General features: G+C 34.0%; 1 protein-coding gene across 3 annotated transcripts in view; it reads left to right on the top strand.

Annotated features, from left to right (window-relative positions):
* Nucleotides 1-22,677, top strand: part of Stim (stromal interaction molecule) — a 56,151-nt gene that overhangs the window by 26,635 nt on the left and 6,839 nt on the right. For 2 of the 3 annotated variants that reach the window (XM_068766888.1, XM_068766889.1), the window contains exons 3-11: nucleotides 2,341-2,460; nucleotides 3,473-3,585; nucleotides 4,295-4,410; nucleotides 16,144-16,337; nucleotides 17,711-17,830; nucleotides 19,332-19,499; nucleotides 20,320-20,454; nucleotides 21,504-21,627; nucleotides 22,048-22,110. In XM_068766888.1, coding sequence (XP_068622989.1) covers nucleotides 2,341-2,460; nucleotides 3,473-3,585; nucleotides 4,295-4,410; nucleotides 16,144-16,337; nucleotides 17,711-17,830; nucleotides 19,332-19,499; nucleotides 20,320-20,454; nucleotides 21,504-21,627; nucleotides 22,048-22,110 — 1,153 coding nt within the window. Of the gene's footprint in view, nucleotides 1-2,340; nucleotides 2,461-3,472; nucleotides 3,586-4,294; nucleotides 4,411-16,140; nucleotides 16,338-17,710; nucleotides 17,831-19,331; nucleotides 19,500-20,319; nucleotides 20,455-21,503; nucleotides 21,628-22,047; nucleotides 22,111-22,677 lie in introns of all 3 variants that reach the window. The other variant, XM_068766887.1, reaches the window with a different exon arrangement.

The following is a 22,677-nucleotide window of genomic DNA, read 5'->3' as shown; positions in this document are numbered from 1 at the left end:
CAAATCTATACCGTATTAGACGTATAGTTTAAATTTATACTAAATCAACCGGCCAGGTGCGATTTGATTCATTGTGTTGAAATATAATATTAATTTGCAACATCGTAGCTTATATAATTATGCGGCGATAACATTGGCCTTATTCCAACTATTTCCTTCAGGCGTAAGAAAATTATATATCAGTGGATATTGTTGTCGCAAAGGTATGCCGCGTGGTATTGTTGTCTATATGAAAGTAAATCTATAAAGGATTTTTTATGTACATTGTAATAATTAACTGGCTATTATAATGATACAGCATAATACAGCAAACGTTTATAAAAACGATTAAGATGCAAAATTTATGTTATTTATAACTGCCTCGCATTGTTTCTTTTTATAGCAGCACGTTTTTTTATGAACTTATGTTCAATTGTTTTCATAGACAAACGCAACTAACAGTCGCTATAGTTAAAATATGACGTAAACAAAATATAGAGATTAAGATATGATATAATGATTGGGCACATCGCTCTTGACGGCAGTTTCGAACGATAGTTTCTCGAGTGGTGACTCCGAGGCGGCAGAACGGCATTGCAAGGCCTCCCTCTTGGTGAACCAACGACATGGTTAAGATAGCAGGAAGTTGCTGAATACATGCAACGCAAGACCTGTCATCGTGGTTATCTTTGTAGGAGACATATGCCTTGCAGTGGGCGTCTATAGGTTGATAAGATAATGATGAGGAGCATGGAGGAATTCTGAGAAACGCTGAGAGAATTATGTGTATTTGACACACAGTTCAAGAAAAACAAGATCCTATTTATATATAGAGTACATAGTACATGCGTAAACAAATTAATTAGTTTTTTTACAATGTCATTATATTTAAGTCTATATATTGAATTAACATTTTTTTTGCATATTAAAATTCAAATTAAAAAAATTTACATTGAAAATAGGATTACATCTCCTATTCACGGCAAAATTAGTCAACCAGTTCGAAAAATATTTTATTTACTTGTCATACACTTCTGCCCAAGTGGCAATTGAAGATTTCGAGAGGGCAGCGCTTTAAAGGTAGCGAAACTCGGGGGCTTCTTGCAAACTCGATTAGGGTCGCTAAATACTTCTATTTATCAAGTTGATTTAATATGGCCTCAGATCTGAAAAGAACAGGCGAAAGAAACTCACCAGGACTATGCACTTTTAAAAGGATATAATGTTACTTGTTCAATTGTTATTGAAATACCATTGAGGCAAACATTATTTCAAAGGTGGGGTTCTTTAAAATCGGTTACAGCATAGTAACGCTTAGGAGAAGCGTTCTTTGTGTGTGTATGTTTACCGTAAAAATGTTAACTAACTTACCGAAGAACTTATTCTGAATATCACCACTCAATGGAACTCAAAGTAATATGTTTTTAGACAAAAAAAATAAATTTATAATTTATATTTCTTGTAGCTTCATCAGATAATATTACCACGAATAAAGATAAAAAATTTAAATTTTAAATTACAAGTTGCATGAACTCTAGAATGTTATCCTAACATTGATTTAATGCCGCACGTTCAGGAACTTATTCAAACAAAACAAGTAAAACGTGTATTACCGTCATACTAATTATTAACCCATTATGGTGTATTAGAGACGTTTTCTTTCATTGTTCGTGAAACGACATTGAAATTGTGAAGGAAACCGGCTGTGATGTAAATGAAAATTAAATAGTAATAATGATTTCTTTACTTATAATAAATATGTAATAATTATAGTTTAGTATACGAGAATACCTATTTTTTATTTGCACTTACAAATCAATAAATACAGGACTACCTAATCAGCCTGTGTAAAACGATTTTTTTTTTGTAATGCGACAGGCCAATAACTTTAGGCAGTATAATGTCTGCTAGGACAGATAGTAAACAATAAATAATTTTAATATGTAGTAACATGAATTTTGAAAACGCTTTTTCTTATTATATTATCATTACCTTATTTATTATTTTTGAAACCATTGTTTTTTGGATAATACAATACATTAATTGACATTAAATCTGTTATATATTCATCCCTTTAAAACTTTTACATCTATAAACCGTACAATTTTAAATAATACAAAATGCATTACTTTAGAACGACATAGTTTAAAGACAGGTGTTGCATTCCTAATATAAAATAGGTTTAATAAGCAGGAAAAAATTAAAAACTAAATGGTCAAATCAAGGCGTAAATGATTTCGTGCTTATGATCGTGTGTGCGTATGTGTATGAGTGTGTGCAGTCTATCATTATTTAATCGACTGTATATATTTTATCTATTTGTTCTTGTTTTGTTATAATTAGTAATGTTTTCCATTACAGTTCCTCCGAGAGGAGTTGCAGTACGACAGCGGCTATGAGAAGAGACAACGCGCTTTTCACCACAACGATGATATGCACATTTCTGTTAAGGAACTATGGGAGGCGTGGCTCCGCTCAGAGGTACATTTCTTATTAAATTATTTTAATTTAGACACCATTCGTAATTACATCATAACGACAGGTTATATTGTTGTCAAAGCAATATCTGCTTAGCTTTCTAAAAGTTTCTACCCTTCAAATATTATGATTAGTTTTACTTTGATCATATTAACAATGTGGGTCGATTGAATAAACTGTGGCATTTACAGCTTAAGTGGGATTAAGTTGGCGTAGCTTTGAAGGCATTTAGCCCAAACCTCTTCTCAAGGTATAAACTCGATGGTTCCATTGAAATCCATGCCTTGGGCCGATGCATTACAAACTCCATCAGATTGCCCAAACATCCTTCTGGGTTACTCTGTACTATGCCTATTATTATCGTTCGTAATATTAAAATATCATAGTTCATAAAAATACCTCATTATGTTCTTCAGTCTGACAATAGCTAGACTGGGATGTAGGATGGATGGTCTTTACAATGCTCGTCTTCTTTGAATTCATTAAAAAAAAAACTTTAAAATGTTCTTCTTAAATCTATGTTCTACATTAATATTTAAACAGGCTGTAAATTTAAAAAAAATAATTAATGAATAAACTGTTTGTACAACCATATAACTAAATAACGTGAAGTAACCCCACATACTTCAATAAAACCAGAAGTAGGCCTTTGTAGCATAATATAACAGCTTTCTTTCAGGCAAGGTATTTCATAATAGTTTTGACTTAATATTTTTAATCGTCAGTAAAATGAGACGACTAATTGTGGCGTAAAGAATGGCGCAGTATATATTATAACCATTGGGTACTTGAGAGTATTGATAGCTTAAGCTTACTACTTAATTCTTCTTTAGATTATTAGTACGACACTTAAAATTAAGTCTATGTTAGTTTGTAACACGCCACCTACTGAGAAGAACTAACAACAAACTCTTTTCAATCAAATTCTCAATTTGAATATAACTTCGTAAATTGTTTAAGATCTATTTAAAACTTCTGTATGATTTTCGTTTTAACGGAAGTTTGTCTTTTTTAGGTTCACAATTGGACGACGGAGCAAACAGTGGAATGGTTGTCACAGTCCGTCGATCTACCTCAGTACAGAACATTGTTTCTGCAACACAGGGTTACTGGAGCTACTTTGCCGAGGTAAATTTAATAGTTAATTATTAATCAGCTTAGTCTGTAGTGTTAGCTTAGTGTGTAGTATAGGCCTATCAGGATGATAAATGTCGCACATCTGTGAAGAACCACCGGAAGAAATTCAGCCATATATATATATATATATATATATATATATATATAAACATGTAGATGTAAAGAGAATTAGGTACAAATTGATATATGTCACAAATCGTTTTGGCGATGAGAACCCATGATCTATGATTATACATCAGTTCGTAAATTCTGGGCTGCTTTAAAAAAGCCGAGTCGATCACAACTGAGAGAGCTACTACTAGTGGGCGTTCGCTCGGTCGGTTCTCTTGGCCGCTGACAGGCTCGGGAGTCTATCTGAATTAGGCCGAGAAGTTATGTGCCCTAGATTCAAGCGCGTTTTCTGGGGACAAATGGAGATTTTTCTCCACTGAGTCGGAGTTGCGTAGGTGGCCGTAGCTGGTAGGGCTGCGGATGCGTGAAAGCATTTTCAGAGTACAGCTATATAATGAAGGAACATCTATGTCGTTTTAGTCAGTGTAATTCTGGCGCCTGTCCTTATTCCCCACAAGGGTGGGTATACGAATGCCTGTATGTAGTTAAAAAAAGGTATTATTTGTGCATGACTAGTACTGTTGTTAACATATTATAAATTAGAAAATGAAGAGTAGACGTAAATTTTGAATTTCTCTGTTATGCATAGGCTTGCAGTGAACAACATGCAGTACCTGAGCAATGTGCTTGGCATTAAAGATCCGATACACAAACAGAAACTCGCCTTGAAGGCGATGGACGTAGTACTCTTCGGACCCCCTAAAGGTACGACCTTTTTTGTTTTATATTTAGTTCTAAAATCTTTATCTTCATATTATTAGTTTTATCAAATAAAGCAACAAACATATTTTACTCATTAATATTATGTAATAATATGAATAAAAATGATTTTTTAAAGAAACCATATACTTATACCGTTGCTGTCCTTGGTATATTTCAGTCCACAATGTTATTAATAATAATGTATTAGTTAAAGTTAAGTTTAAGGCATAATTTTTTTGTGTATCCTGGATAACTACTGCACAGATCATTTTTATTGATATTTGTATAGTTCTCTATTTAGAATCACTTATAGCAAGCACTTGTGTTCATCATGAGAAGAAAACCAAAAGAGACAAAACCTGGATTAATATTGAACTCCCACTATAGTGGCAAGCTTAAAGATAACTAAACTACAAAACATACTGAAGCAGCTTTAAAGATGAACTGAATCTTCAGGAATTATCTTTTCTAAAATACTATTTTACAAATATTTCATAGTTTTCTATGATCATTGTTATATTTAGTTTGTCATTACATATAAGATCAAATTTAACGTTGTTAAGCAAAGTGATACAGCAAATTCTTATATAAACTGAACAGCTGATTGTTTTTCATAACTCCCATTGAGTGTTGTACTTAATGATGTCATTATAATAGTAAAGACCAGAGGAAGCATAAAAATAATAAAACATGTTTTTGCTAACAACATGACTTGGCGTCAAGAACGCCAAAACGATAAAAAATAACGGCTTTAAAATTACATCAGGGACGGGTTATCATTTGGTTTATCTTAACATCTACTCCTTAGATGTATAAATGTTCCTTGGACAGTTTTTACTAAAACTATAATACTTTGTTCCTTTTTTCTATGTGAAAATATTTAGCACTAAAATAAATACGAGTTTCGTTTAAATAACGTTATTAAAAACATGTTTTATTTACCATTGTACAGAGTGGGCCACTAATATGAAAGAATAAAAAAATACTGCAGAACTTGGGAAAGTAAACTTATTTTTCTAATAATAAAGTATATATAGGGGATAAACATTTTAGTTTATAAAAATAACATAATTAACATTTCTTATCGAATGTTGTTTTCTAGCATGGCAATCGTCATCGGTTTATTGAGGTAAACTAGGCTCTTGAGGTACTTCAAAAAATAATATTCCCTTTAGAGCTCCGGGGAGGCCTTGGAATGTTTCCTTCCATGCGATTATTACTATTGCTGTTCTTCTCTTCAACCTATAGACATCTCATGCCAGGCCTAAGACTCGCCCGATGATCGCCTCGGTGATCGGTCTTGACCTGCCCGCATTCAGCAACTTCCTGCGACTTAACTATATCGCCTGTTCACCTAGAGGGCGGCCTTTCAATGCTTATGGCTGTTATTTGATTATAGTTGTTTATTTACTGTGATAAATATAGTAAAAATATAGTAGTATATTTACGAACTGAATAGCAATTTTAATCATCTCTACTGGCAAATAATAAAATATTTTGGCAATTGTTTTAGACTTTGCAATTTGTTTTTTTTGCTTGTATCTACTATATTTGAAATGTAAACAGAAGACTAGCCGTAGTATATATGGTCTTCTAGTATGTAATTCAAAAGTTATATACTTGGTGTAGTTTATATTCTTGTTGTATTTTTATACAAAATTATGCCAGTTTCCATCAAAATTTGGTGACACTGTTTTATAATTATTACCACGTATAGCCGCTTTTTGTGTACCAAATCTGCAATAAAAGATTATAAGGAGCATTTGTTAACCTCTTGACTACCTTTTCTATGTATTTTAATATTTAATTATTTAAATATAATTAATAGGCGATTTTTCTTACACAGTACATGCTTTGTGAGTCCTCAGTATGATATTAATATATTAATACTAGCTGATCCCGCAAACATTGTTTTGCCATGTATGTTATTTTTAGGAAACATTAAAAAACAAATAAAAAATAAGGGTTGATCATAGAGGGATGAAAATTTAGGGTTGTATATATTTTTGTATGCTGTATCATATAAAAATAAAAACAAAAAATTTTGTCTAAGAAATAAGTTAAAAATTCAGGGGTGAAAAATAGATGTTGTCCGATTCACGAAAATCGGTCTAGCCGTTTTGGAGGAGGTAAATCACGCACACCGTGATACGGGAATTTTATTTATTAGATAATTTATTGTTGATTTTTGATTGATCATTGATTTGCTTTTAACCCATAAAAGGTATGAGTTTTTAGAAAAAAAAAATTAGGGTATTCTTGCAAGTGATAGAAGTGATGTGTGATAATTCTGGAAAGTGATTTATATGTTTGAAAGTAATGGACGTTTGTGTAAAAGACGAGATTATAACCGATTACTTAAAGTCGTACTAAGGCGCGCATTGCTATAGAGTGCTATTGATACAGGATGTCCGGAAGGAGGTTTCGTATTTTAAATTCAAATAAAAAACCAACTATAGTTAAAAATTTATATCATTTCAAATTAAAAAGAATAATTTAAGCGGATTCAATTTGTTAAAAATTATGTCGTCTTAATGCTGATCACGTAGGCGACACTCTTGGAATCTAGCCTAGGTATTTCATGTCAATCGGTGCAGAAGTGATTGTGAGATAGCACTAACCTCTCGTACTATATTTTCTTTAAGCGCTGAGATGGTTACTGGGTTCGTTTTGTAGGCTTAACCCTTCAGATACTCTAAATTACCTCTACAACAAAATTCAGGGTGGTAAGATCCGATTACCTACTTGGTTAAAGGATGTCACCATGCACACGTACAAATGCTTTGTCGAGTATTTCTTCCACGAAAATTATGAATTATGTTCATAAAATTTGAAAATTTACTGCTTACAGTATACTCATAGTACTCCTCTCAAATGAAGTACAAACGTTACGATAAAAACGATTACAACACAATGTGATCAGTAATACATTTAGTTCTACATCATTTACGATTAATACACGCGAGCGTTACTGTTTGAAACAACTCTTTAACACTGAATGGCGACTATATGTACATGAGTACGAAATCGTAGATAAATATAAAACAGTTATAATTATGAAAAAAAAGTTGCGACTTGTACATTGTACTTATTTACATAATTTTTTAAACGTGTTTTTACATTATCATTTTATTCAAACAATAATAAAAGTTTAATTATATACGTGCGCGGAATCAACACAGACGACGAGTACATAACTAACTTTCGGTTTGCTGATGATGTTGTATTAGTTGAGACCATGGAAGACCTGGATATAATGCACGATGATCTTAGTAGAGCCTCTGAACATAAGGCCTTAAAATAAACATGGAAAAATTTAACTAATGACGAATGTCCATATGCCTTCAAAAGTAGTTGTCAGAAGTGCCCTCGAAGCTTAGTAAATCTAACTTCGAAAAAGATCTCACTTGCCCCATCCAACTCTCATTCTTGTTCAAAAAGCTTCGAAGCACCTTCTTGTCCAATATACAGCAATGCCTGAAGACGAAGGTCCTTTACTAGTGTGTGTTGCCGGTGATGATTTATGGAATCGAGACATGCTTGCTTACGATGGATCTTACAAGGCTCAATGTCACCCAGAGACCAATGGAGAGAGCTATGTTCGGACGTTCCATCAGATATGAGGAGATCTGGAGAAGAACAACGGTCATCGATGTAGCTCGAAGACTTGCTCGTCTGAAGTGACGGTAGGCGGAGCATATCGTTCGTGCACGACGGCGGTTAGATTCAGAAGTTTCTTGAGCAGCGACCATGACCCGGTAGATGCGGCGTGGGTAGGTCATACACAACGTAGCGATATTTGGAGGAGGCCTATGCCTAGCGCTTATCGACTAATACAATGACGATAAATCATATACGACCTACGTAGCCGACAACTCAGTGGATTAACATTTGAATTGAAGTATCTAATAGATTCAGGCGTGACCTTGCGGAAATCCATCCTAAGTAAGAAAGGGACTAATATAAAGCTACTTCCGCTATGCGGCAGTAGTCCTGCAATAAACTGCACCACCCGCACCGAGTTGGTTTAGAGTGAATTAACGGTACCACCGTTAATTCACTCTAAACTAACATCTCCTGAGGATGCCCCGTGGAGGAGTGAAACACGTGTAGAGTAGATTAACGGTGGTAGTTGTGTAATTCGCAATGTTTGCCGCACGCGCATTTATCAGCGGGCTTGGCGGGCGGTGCACTTCATTGCATGACTACTGCTGCGGAGCGGAAGTAGCTATATATTAGTCCCTTTCTTACTTAACATTTGAAGTGGCAGAGGGTAGGCTACATAGCGCGCACAATGATAGCCGCAAGGGGCGTAAAGTTTCTGGAGTAGAGACCATGTACAGACATACAACCTTTTGAAGGTCATCAGAGGGCGCTGACCGGTCCTATAGAAATTCTATGGGGAAGGCTTATATCCAGCCGTTGACGTCTTACCGCTGCAGTAATGATAATGATAATCGATAAAACATCTTTTCGTAGGTAAAACAATGCAAATGACGTAAAAGCGAAGAGATTGTGTTCTACAACCTATTGTAATTGTATTACGTAATTCGTTTTACAATGTCAATATAACATATATATACGGAAATTTCGTTGTATCTTAAAAAGATATCCTCAGTCTACCAACCAAAGTAGAAAGGGGATTACATTTAACATAACAATTTACATTAGATTCGTATAATATAAAATTATATGTTTGCCTGGTTTAGGCGTATACAGCCCTACCTTAACGTAATTAAATGAATAAATGAGAAAACAATATTAAACGACTCTCTAAATTATAATAAAAAACGACACGAATAACTTATGTTAAATTGATTATAAACAAGATTTCACGCTTTCGTCACATTGATGTTATAAAAAAAATTAAGATAAAGTTAAAAAGGAGTATACAAATATAAATTAATTATTAACAGCCTATCCAGCCATATTATTATCCTTTCGACAATCTTACATGCTATCAATTCTACTCCAAAATTTTGTTGTAAATCTAGTACTATACTTTGGCGCCAATATCAACGCTTTTACGTGTTGAAACTTCATAGCAATTATTGTACTAATTGCGCTCGATTATGTAAATGAATTATGATCGAGACATTGTTTTCCGAACAAACCGTTCACACGTGAATAAATTTTGTTTTATGATTACTTGACTCGAAGCCTTGTTCATTTCGACAAACAATATAAAATGTAGATCTTTTAACCACTGTTTAGACTTATAACATATTAATGTATGATACTTATTTCTTTTTTTATTTTTAGCTGATTAACGTTTACTGCAAGGCATAAACCTCCCCCAAATATCGCCGCAAGAACTAGATTTGCGCTTTCCGCTGTTAGCGACTTCCCGCGACTCGTAACTATGTCGTACACTATCCAAAAACAATAGTTTCAGAAATTATATTTTCTATTCAATTAATTTTTAACCGTCTCTTCAAAATTTGTCCTTCGAGCAGTTATAAGCGTGTCGCGTTACTATAGACAAGCTGTTGTTGAGCAGTGGCAGCTCCGCGGCAGTGAACAGATACTAGCGAGCGTAGGTCGCGGGTTCGAATCCCTGGATACATTCTTATATAATTCACACTTTGGGTTTTATTTACATAGGATTACCACACTTCACACAAATTTCAGACAATCTTCCATGTAATTCCTGTGTCCTTCCACAATTTACTTTTTTTGGCTCGGTCTGTCACTGGTGGAAGGGTCTAGGGGGCGCCTAGTTTAAGGCCTGTTTTAAAGTAGCGAAACTCAATAGCTGCTCGTGGGGCCTTGGCTCGGTCGTAAACACTCCATGGAGTGACTAGGCTCAAGGAACCCACCAGGGGTGAACCTTGGCTTGGCCTCATTCGTCCATAATACCCTTTTAGTATTCCTACACAAGGAAAACTGAGAGGCCCGAACCATGCACAACACATCTCGTTACTATTTATTTACTTTCCTAATGAATGTTGTTAGCTTTAAGCTAAGTAAATGTAGACAAAATATTCTTTATCCATAAATAACGCATTCGCGTCGCAACACCTTTAGTGTTAATATGTCTAATTACTAGTTTTTTTTGCATTTCGTGAACATGAGAGGATGTGGGCGACCCGTGTCTCGCGGCGAGCTATAGACATTTGAACACGTTATTAATCATACATGATATGTTCACCATGCATTTTGTCCGGGACCGGACTTTCGATTCATTTTTATGACATAAATACTATATAATATATATGCGAGTAATCAACATTTCAGTCATAGAATGTCCACTAGTAGATATAGGTCCCCCACAGATTTCCAAAAAGATCGGTTGTAAGCGGTTGGCATCCAGGGTCTTTCGGCGACCTTAACAAGGTATGTGTTCCCATTGTGAGGGCATATACGAGTAATGTCATGCATACGAAGAAGAAATCAAACCTAGTTATCTTGTAAATATAACCATATAGCCTGACCGATGTCGCCAAACACCAAAAATAACGCTTTATTACTTTCTTAGTTTCTTTTTGTTTTGTTTTCTTACATGCCATGTAGTTTTTTTAACATTGAAAGACATACTAATTATTTTGAACCATAGCGAAGAGCAATTGTTAGAATTGTGGTAATTTATGGCATTAATTATATATTGCCATTGCTCACAAACCAGTCCCTAGGGGATGTGAAGTAGCGTCCTCTGCCTATCATAATACCACACTACGATCGCAAACGCCTATCGTGATATCTTTTGAAGAGTCTTATGCCTTGCAGTAGGCGTCTATGAGCTCAAATGACGAAGGTAGTGCTATCGAAAGATATTGGATACACGGACCGCTTTCTGCTGGTACTATTAGAAATTTTTGTAGATATAATATAATTTTGCCTTACGAGACTTTTCTCTAGAAGACATGTATGTAAAATAGAATTTTGATTGTTTAATTTCCAAATAATTAGATTTTCAATAAAAAAATGCCTATAAATATAATCTAAACGTGGTTACAGTATTATTACGTCACAGCGTAAAGAATGATTTAGCATCATTCAGTAACCAGTATTGTCTGTACATCGATGGTTGTGCTCGTTTTATGTTTTTTAAAGGCTTTATGATAATTTACCTTTGGCGCGTCAAAAAAAAATGCTCTTGTCCTTGGACAAGATTTGTGATGGGAATCATACTGGCCGATTAATGGAACGGTGAATATGAAATAGTGTCGTTTGGATATTTTAAGTTATGAAAATATTATGGTTTTTGAGACTTGGCTCGTACTGGCAGTTTTTTATTTAATTTTTTTGCTGATCAGTGAACGGTTTATGGATTTAGATGATGACGGTAATGATGTGTAACGGTTTTATTTATCCTTTTTATGTAGTGAATATTGGGTACAAGTTGTGAGTATTAAAATATAAGGCTTAAACAATCAGTGTATATCTGTATATATAGGTGTAATATTTATCAAAACAAATTTGAGAGGGACACCTATTTAAAAAATTTTTTAAAGATACTAGTATGGTATACGAGTAGTTAAAATCATATATCGTCCACATTATGCCTAAAAAAGAATTCCGGCATGTTTCTTGATTAATTATTAATTTAATCGACCAGCACCGGGTTTAACGATACAATTTTACTACCTTTTGGGAAATATCAATGTACTTCATACTTCGACCAAAACGTAACTGGAAATTCAATGAACTCTTTGAACAGTTTCTACAGAGTTAGTTCCTCAAAAATAAATAGATATCTAATTTAGAAACAAAATTGTGTCTTCTTTAATTATTATCAATAATTTTTCAATAAATATGAATTGTCAATCGAACTAGCAGCTTTGGAACTAAAATTCTGAGTCCCAAAAGTATTAGTATTTATAATTATAATTGATAGGCAAATGTGTAATAATTATGTGATATTACCACATAAAAAGTGATTTTGGGAAAGTTTGTAAGAAAATAGTTGTAGCAAATTTATAAATAAAATAACCAATTACATAATATATAAAACGCCGATCGTGATTCCCCTTATCAGTGCATCGTGATTTTATGTTTTTTATGTTTAAATACATATTTACAAGTATTTGAATTATAATTCTAGAACAATTTAACATTTTATTTATATGCTTGGCTAACCCAAATGTTGTTTTAAAAAATTACTATGAATATTGGTTTGTAATTCGTATATCTATAGTTGAACATAACTTATGTATAACCACTTAAGTGGCAAGTGAATTAGGTAGAAAATCTGTTGTTTTGCTTTAAGATCTCCAAATGATATAGTGTTGTTAATATTTCTAATGGATTTTTTATTTCTTATGTAAAAAGTTTATATAAATGTGATTTACCGATAAGCAGTTTCTTGACTTTTAATAAAGTTTACAGACGTAGCTATAACATACAGGGTGATTGGTTATACTGGTAAAAAATTTTAACGTGTGAAAAGCTATATTCACATGATAAAAATTAATGTAGGGTACACTCTCCAAAAATCAATGGTATAAGAAATATTAAATAAGATAATGATAAAATAATAACATAATTTGTTTTCAAAATTCGAATAATAATACATAATAATATTATTTTTTGTTTTGTACAAACTTTGTAATTCTACAGTTTATTGGTATGTTTCATTCCAATAGAATAAAAATTTAATATTTTTTAGAATGATGACTCTATACGGGACCAATAGATATAAAAAGTCCCTAGAGAAATGAGTTTTACATCTACACATTTAAAGCTTTAATACTTAATATCAATAAACTCGTATAAAGCTATTAATATTAAAAATAGATAGACCAGTGTATAAAAAAAGTTTTCCAATCCTATTTTTAAATAAATATATTTCATAACCTTATTAAAAATCATGTTCCATTTAATTAAATTATACTTTCATTTTTCTACGTATGTTATCGTCTTATTTTCGAAAAAATTATAAAGCGACATCACAATGTAGTAACTAACATGCTATTGTGTTAATTCTGTCTTGTTTTGGCGAGCTCCACATCACACAATGCTCTTACTAACATAGCGTGACACTATTTAACTTTGATAATAGTGGTGTGTAACGGCCTCAAGTGCTTCAATGTCCCTCGCTGGCAGTCATTAAGTTAACGCGTTTCGAAACTATCGTATCCGGAAAATGAAAATTAATATAAACGGTGCATCAGCACTTGGTCTTTTTAATGTTCAATTGAAACGTCTATTCTAAACATGACTGATCATTTCATCATGTCATCTCAGCCGTTGGATGTTCACTGCTGAACATAGGTCTCCCGCATCCCCTTCCAAACACAGCTGTTCGAAAACCTCGATTACGTCGGCATCGAGGTCGAGTTTTTTTTTAATGGCCTCTTCTATTTGGGTTCTCTATTGCTCCTGTATCGTATTTATGAGGCAGGGAATTATATTCTTATTATTTTTTTACGAAATATTTTGTTTCTTTGCACATTTTTCATTCGTCGTATAATCTTTTTTTCATTCTTACGTTTTACTGCAAGTACTCTCATATCTACTTGCAACCGACCAAGTCGAGGATTGGATAATCTTGAGTCTGAATACTATACGGATATTATTGACGAGAGACAGCCCTAGCCAAGTAAATCCCCTCGTGAGGGCCTTTGAAACTAGCGATCTGAAAACTCGCCGGTCTTCAAATCCGTTTATCTTAGTTCCTATAAGACCGGTTGATAGCGGGTTATAACCAGCGCCTTTCCAAGACTTAAAAGGTGGTCTGTCCGCTGATTATTTACAATAATTTATGTAATAAAAACAAAGCAGCTGTGTCTTCAAAAATGAAAGTGCCGATTACTTAATTCCTTCTACACCATTTTTGATTAATAATTGATGTGAGATCTGTTGCGATCTCTTAAAATGTCTACCTTGCAACTAATGTTAACTTTTCATAAAATTAAAGGTATGTATAAAGACATATCGCGGTGTTATCGTTAAAAATTCATATAACATGTCATCAAATTATACCTGGATTTAACAACAATAAAGTTCAGGACATCTACATTAACAAAGCAAAAATGCTCTCTCTGGAGCCTAACCCCCTAACTGTTACATTTTTACGGATTGGGAAACGGTCAAACTCTTAGATCGCTTAGGCGGATTTCCATCTTAGTAGCATATCTACTTATCGGCGTAGTAGTAAATAAAACAAAATTACGATACATTTGATGCCGAAAAAGATTGGAGATCGATAAAATAAATATATGAAAATAACAGTCTTTATTATATATTTATTTCAGGTTCTCCTTAGGTAATTTACTTTTATTTATATATATTTATATATATATTTATATGTATGCTTTTATGAGTACCTTTAAATTAATCATGTGTACCTTTACTCATGATTAATTGAAATATATGATAATTAAACCATAATAATTAATATATAATGCTAATTGCTGCAGACATCATTTTAATTGCTGCAAGCAAACTGTAGCAGTTTTTCTATTATTGTATTTAATCACAACTCTGATTTTATACAAGCGTTTTTCAATGATATCTGCTGTTTTATGATATCTATTTATATAACAGACCATGTTCGAATGTATTTACAGTTTTTTTTTTGTCGAGCCAAAAAAAAATTTTTTTTTTCTTTTTATTCTGCTTACTTTTTGAACAGTATATTAAAAAAACAAAATTAAGGTTTTCGTTATTGTAAGCAAATAATTACTCTTAAGATCTTTTATATCTTAATCTTCTCTAAGTAGTTGTTGTCATAGTGTGTGTTTGTTAATTAAGAGTGGAAACTTCCTAGGCGAAGAATTTAATGAATCGCCTCTCAAGCCGGCTTCATGAGACACGTGATACTGGGATTATTGTCATTAATTAATTGAATTTATTATTTTCAATGCTGTATACGCGTGGTTTTTGAATCTTAGTCCAAACAAGAGTTTATTTTACTACTTTACTACTTTGTCCTCCTCGCTTCTCTTCGTTTACTCTTTTTTTCATATGCAAAGCGTTTTATATTAAAATAAACTCCCCCTCGAAATTAGAGAATCAGCAAACCGTTATGTTTAAAAATAGGGTTCCGGTACCTATTGGCAATAGAATCGTTGAACTGCTGTCTAATTATTATTATTTTATTTAAGAACGTTCATTAGTAACTAGATAAAAAATCTATATGTTTTGTATTATTTATTAAAAATCTATATGTTTAGTATTTACTATCGCATTTACACGCCTGCCTACTATCTCTGCTCCAGGTAGAATCTCTTGGTAGAATGGTTGAGAATGACTACAAGGCTTTAAGTCTGCCATTGCACCTAGTATAAAAGAGTAAATAAATAAATGTATTTTTACAGCTGTTTTCAAATTTGTTTTAAAATTGAAACGTACGTACATTGAGATCGACTTTGTTTGGACAACATCATCATCATGTCAGTCGATTGACGCCCACTGTAAGGCACAGGCCTCCTCCAGAGATCGCCTCGAATACCGGTTTCACGCTGCTCGCATCCAGCGTCTTCCCGTGACCTTAACAAATAAAATATAGTTGGGGTAGGGTAAGGGATTTTAATTTTTGTGGGAATATTTAATTTTGCCGAATAGAGGTCATCCGCTTAGAATGGATCTCAGGAAATTCCACCTAGAAGTGGGGATTGAGAAGTCGTTCATTAAATTCGCTAAACGGATAGAGCCAAAAAGTCACTAACATAATACTGAAAGGATCTTGGTTAAAAGTCATAGTTGCGATTAAATACATTAACGAAAACTGGTCGCCACTCACTGGTGGGATATTTGTCGTTAAATAGAAAAAAATAAAATCTTTCTCAGAAGGCAGTAGATGGAAAGATTGGTTACTCGCGTCGCTACTTCTTGGAGCGGTCATCGGGGGCTGGGCGGCACTGCGTGCTGGTCGTGCCAGCCGTACTCAGGTGCAAAGGATGCTGCGTGATATGGAGCAACTCAGAAAGGCTGAGATGGCCTTGGATGATATGCAGAAGGAGCTGGAGAAAGCTCGTTTGGAACAAGTAAGTTTGCTAGTTTACTCCTTAGTAATATACTTTGCTAAGCAAAATCATTTTCTGTTCAGACTATACGTTTGTGGATTATAAAGCTAGCAAAGCTTTATATTTCCTCCGTTACGACACAGGCCCGCTTCCGGAGAGTGCCACGTACTGTGGACGTCATGTCTTATATGGCTCATAGAAGGCGAATTAAATTTGCCCCGCCTATAATGACATCTTACAGTTTAACATATAGCTACGAGAGTTCCAGTAATACACAGCAACGTTGTCATTGATTTATAATGTTTAAGTGTAACCATTGTAACGTCTATTTCAATATTAAGATAATGGTTTGTAATTTTTTGATGTAAAAATTTGGAAATTAAACGTAAGGCAATAACCACTACTTGACGCCTCGGTCGTATTAGTGAATACATGTAAATTGTACAAATACAAAAGGAGCCAATTACGTTCAAAATTTCCGAGAAGAGAAGTTAAGTATGCACGAACTCGTCATTAGTACCGCTTTGCATCGTTGGAGTTCATAATTTTTTTTATGTATGTGTAATCCGATAATATAATCAGAACAAGACTTGAATATCGGTGCTACATTTAAAGCACATTATTAAAATCTAAACGCTTGCGCAACACTGTTAGTTTTGGCTCCATTGAACTCGGTGACATTCATTTTGTTCTACAATAGAACAGTTGCGATCATCTTCGACATGAGATTGTACGTCAATATTTAAAATATTAGTTTTAAAAGTCATAATTCATGATTAGTATAATTCTGCAGGGACAAAAGTCTCTCGTAACAAAAACAAAGGCGAAGGAAACCATTGCGACTATATGATCCACTCTGTTGCGAACTTAATTTTCGAGATTGGAGGAATGTTCTGGTGTTATTCAAACAAAAGTACAGGGAAAAGGCTGTTGAGCTACACTGGTTCACGCTAATCCCACGACGCTCACTCGACGAGTATCTGGACGCCGTCTTCTTCCGTTTGTCCGCTTGCCGCACGGAATTACCTAACGATTCTTCTAATTGTCTATTACCATTTCATTGTATTGATTTTGTCTTCCGTTCGGGGTCGCTTTCTTCACCGATTGCCGGCTCTGGTCCGATGTTCTGACAATACAGTAAAAATAATTCATTTTAATAGGAAGTTGTTCTAATTTTGAAGACGACTCTTCTTATTGTTATGTCATAATTCATTTATTTTTTATTTCTGAAACCAATAATAATGTGATAGGATGCACTATATATTGATTGGCAAATGTGGCATATAAACATTGACTTGTCTGAAGTTTTTGTTACAAGCTAAACACCTACGTGTATAGTTATGTGAAACACGTATACCGAAGAAATAATAATTTACAACAATATTTTGTTACAGGAGAGCGTCACAACTGAGAAGCGCAACCTGGAGAAGAAGTTAAAGGAAGCGGGAGATACGCCGTTATTGAACTCGACCTCTTCCGACTTGGAGGTATCTCAGCTGAAAGCAGAAATTGAGGTATGCATAAACACGGAAAATATAAATATAAATGAACATATATGATACGAAAAGTATAACAAGCAGGATTTAGGTTCATGGCACATGCTGTATCACCGATTAGGTGTTTGAACGGCTTCATTTCCATACATATCTTTTAGATCAAAGTAGACCAAAAGCACCCCTAGAGATCCAATGGAGACTTAACGTAGAACTACCCCACTACCTACCTATTGGCGAGACAAAAAACAAGGGGTTCACAATTCATAAGCGCGAGATCCACGAGAATTTACCTTGTATCTGAAAAACACAAATGTGGACTCGACTTCATGTATCGATACAGACAGATAATTTTTAAGCTCAGCTATTGTTACTTGTAAAAACTTACATATTCCATATTCTCTACGTGTCGTGTCAAAGCGCTGTAGCCGTAAATAACGTTCGCCAAAGTGCAAAGGACAAATTACGACTTGTACGTGTGTTTGCTTCCAAACTATTAATTCGTGGTCTGTTTGTGATCTAACTTTCAACTTTTTTTGTCGAGTTTTGGAATTATGGTGGAAAAAAAGCTGCAAGGGGTTTTTCAAAATCAAATAAGTTTTGAAAATGGTCTACGAGAAAAAAAAATCCTGGCGATCTCTGATTTGGGTAATCGTTTATAATACGCACAGGAAACAAGTTACAATACACATGATTTTCACGCCTATTATGACGTAAGGTCTTTAAAATTATACGATCTAGCCAAGGCTTCAAAGTCACTTAAAATCATGTTTGATTACAAATAAACCGTAGTTGGTCATAGTAAAAATAACACGTTGTAGCTGAGAAGTAGTGTTTTATAATTAACTGTCGAATTAACAGCGGTCTGTATAGTAATATTATTAAATCCTAGGAAAAAAAATCTCTTGTGTAACAATGTATAAGATAAGCGCGTGCTTTACACTAATTGTATCACCTACCATGCTTATCTACCCTGCAATGATAGTGGGGTGTACATTCCGTGTTTGTGATTTTTAATTAAAATAAAACACTCTTAAGGGGCCAGTAAATTCACTTGATACTATATGTCCAGCGGTCCTATTGTTAAAATGATCATGACGGTGATAATTGCGTCATTTAAATCTATACAAAGTCAAACTTATAATATTCTGTTTGACGGTAGAAACAAACTATATAAAGTGCTAATGAAATCGCTCTACTGCGTCTTAGGAAAGCGCAGCGGATTGACGGTACAGAGCGGCCTATATTTCTCACCATTCGCCTCGCAGATACCAAAGCACGGTACAGCGGTTCCAGGACCACTACTTTTTCGACTAGATTACCAGTCGCAAAACAACTATACCATCTCGATGTCAACACATTACGCCGATGACTTCACTTGAAGGTGGTATTAATTGAGAGGGTTGCTAATTGTTCATGGCATATAACTAGACGTATTTCCAATTTTTTATTGCAGTTAAATCGATTTTATAATGTATGCGTTCATATTACTTGTTACACAATTTTGATATTTATATTGTAGATGTTAAGAGCTGAATTACGACGCGCTGAAGGCGAACTAGAGGACAGATGTTGGGCCCCACCGCCGGGTTTACAGCAATGGTTGCAACTCACGCACGAGGTTGAAAATCGCTCCTACTTGCGGAAGAAGCAACAAGCCGAAATGCAACTACAGCAAGCGAGAGAAGCCGTAAGTCAGTTTTATTGGCTTCATTCAATTTGTAACTTTGATGGGCAACTTTGTACGGAATTTATGTAAGAAATTTAGTAAGGTTTTCAGAGCGCTGCCGAGGTTTATGCAAGTGTCTTGAATTGAATATCATAAAAGAAAACATTTGTAAAGAAAATGTTAAAACGGTAAATAGTCGGTATATATATAATATTCTGGTATATGTGCATAAAAATGTTTATCGATGTAATTTATAAGAAAAATACCGATATACATAAGGCTATCTCTAGAACTAAAAAAGAGATATACATTTCTCTAGGCTTCATAAACTTAGTAGCTCTTTTGTGTATGGTTCAACGTCTCTGAATTTGAGGAGTTTATTAAACAAAAACAAACAAGACAAAAAAATCTTATTACATTATGAAGGGTTTTAAGTGATAACAAAGCTTGGGAATTAATTGCTCTACTACTGTATCAAGGTTTTGTAAGTGAGAAGAAAAAACCTGCCAAGTTCCTTGTGGGTTCTCGGATCGGGACGCTTTAAATAGCCTTGTAGCTTTAAATTTATTTTTATACGAAGTGTGAAGTATGTGTAACATTTATTTCTACCGCCAAGCGATTATTTTTTATTAGAAATTTTGTCTTTTTCGTGTAACAAGACATGAATAGGTAAATCTAACGATAGGGTAATTTTTTTTTAGTATAGCATACTTTAAGCCGAAATACAATAGTACGGATGTACTATTAAATTATGCTTACTTGTGCTTAATGAAAAAGAAAGTTACAGTGGAAATATAATTAAAAATGGACTTATTATTAAATATATAATTTGCAATTTCAGTGTGAAAAACTACGAAAAAAGCGTTCAAGCCTCGTGGGCGCGTTTGTGTCAACCCACGGCAAGTCTATAGACGAAGTGGACCGATCCATTGTCGAAGCCCGCACTGCGCTCAATGAAGTCACTCAAGAATTACAGGTTTTTTTCTCTTTAGTACACTTAGCAATTTCTAGGTCTTCTCCATATTCAGCTGTGGGTTAATAACGTGGTCATTGAAGAAGGTCGATCGAGTGTGTCTGGACGCCTTCGAGGTGTTGATGACGAGAGTTGCTTAATATTAAAACCAGGCTTTCTACTAATTCAAGTGTATGACGTAGGCATATCTGCCTACGTCATACACTTGCATTTTTCGGCCATGTAGCCAGGAGGGACGGAATAAAAAGAAATTTCTTCAAGAAATATTTAAACCGACCTTATTAATTTTGTTTCATTAAAATATTTCTCTTTATAATTTACATCATTTTGATTTGATATTTGCAAGCTTTTAACGGCCTATTATAGATTTTGGTCGTACTTCCTGGCCACGGTAAAGATGGCCCTAACAACTAATGGAAACTGATATAGTCGAGGGCAAATGTCGATTGTTGGTAATCCCATCAGTTGGTGAGACGAAAATGGCTCGTCTGTTGACACCAATACCGAAGATTACTTTGTGTGTCATCACGACCTTTAGCAATTAGGCCAAAGATGCAAGGAGGGAGGAATCTGGTTTTCGATTTTATAGATAATTGGATTAACAAAAATATTTCAACTAATTTAAAATTATCATATCAACCTTGTTGGAAATTGGGGGGAGGCCTATATTCAGTAGTGGAAGTCCTACGGCTAATATGATGACGAATAATCATATGAGAGATTAAACTGTTATTTGAATAGGGAATAATCGAGTTTTATTCTTGAAATAGGTACATGTGTAAATTGTATTTATATATCACAAATATGTAAATATCCCTAAAATACAGTATATCGTAACTATAAACAGTATAAAATATATTCAGGTTTATATTGACATTTAGCAATAAACACTGGCGCTGTTGACAGCTTGTAAGTTTTCTCTGAACGAGCTGTGACCGTCGAGTTGAAATACTTATCAGCCTTACTAAAAATATTCCCTAAGAAAATGTATATTAATTCAAATACTACTAAATGTACAATAGGTTATGAATTTGAGTCTTACTTGTTTCTAGGAGAGAATGCACCGGTGGAAGCAACTCGAGCGCCTGTGCGGCTTTAATATCATAAACAACAACGGGCTGCAGTTCCTGGAGAGCACTTTGTATAGAAACGTTAATGGACGACAACCAGGCAGAGGTATGACCAATCTATAAATATAAGAAATTTCTACCTATCTCTGCAACCTTAAGGCCTTGAAACTGTAGAAATTTGGTAGGAATATTACTTAGAGTAAATTTTAGCAAAGAACGAATTTTAAAATATTCCTCCTACAAGAGGCGTCCACAAAAAATGCATATGTCAAACTAGAGTTATAGATAATATTTTAGTAAGAAAAGGATCTATATATAGTTACTTCCGCACATGCAGTCGTAGTCGTGCAATAAAGTGCACAGCCCGCTGATAAATGCGAATGCGACAAACAATGCGAATTACACAATTACCACCGCTCAATCACTCAACACATGTTTTACCCCTTCACGGGGCATCTTCAGGATTATGTTACACCGATTAGTGCCAAACACAGAGTCTTCGAGAATTGTTATTTATCATTTTCAGTACGAATGAGCAGCTCTCAAGACGACTTGAGCGTGGGTGATGATGTCTCTGTATGCGGTTCCGGTAAGTTCGAAGACGCACCATTTTTCCACGACCACGTTGACTAAACCGCTATTTATTACGCAGGGAATAATGTCTACCAAGTATGCACTCTGTATTTTTCAAAAATTTATGTCTGGGTCTTATTTTACATTAACATTCCTCGAAAAAATATTTAATGGCCGATTTTTTGTTGTTATAATTATTTCATATTTAAATTTCTTATTTTGTCAACAATATTCAAAATATTATCAAATAACATGGTTAATTTTATTTTTGTCAATTTTGATTTTAAGGATATCACTATATTTTAAAAATTTTCATGTACCCATAGTAAAAAAAATCATCTCTTTTCATAAATATTTGACAAAGATTTTAATATTATTTAAGAGTATTTATTACAGTTGTGTAATTAGTTTAACATGTGATTACATTAATTTGTAAACATAATGTATCAATATTTATTTTTAAATATTATGTTACTATTGGTTAACCATTTCAAAATTGCATAGAATATATGAAAGTGATAAAATATGTGATGTAATAAAAGACACTATCATTGAATATAAAAAGACATATTAAATAATGTTT

The sequence above is a fragment of the Battus philenor genome, unplaced genomic scaffold (assembly GCF_028537555.1).
Source record: "Battus philenor isolate CCGP_79_NKW_IND1 unplaced genomic scaffold, ilBatPhil1.0.hap1 SCAF_22, whole genome shotgun sequence".
Lineage (NCBI taxonomy): Eukaryota > Metazoa > Arthropoda > Insecta > Lepidoptera > Papilionidae > Battus > Battus philenor.
This window is presented reverse-complemented; position numbering and strand designations above follow the sequence as displayed.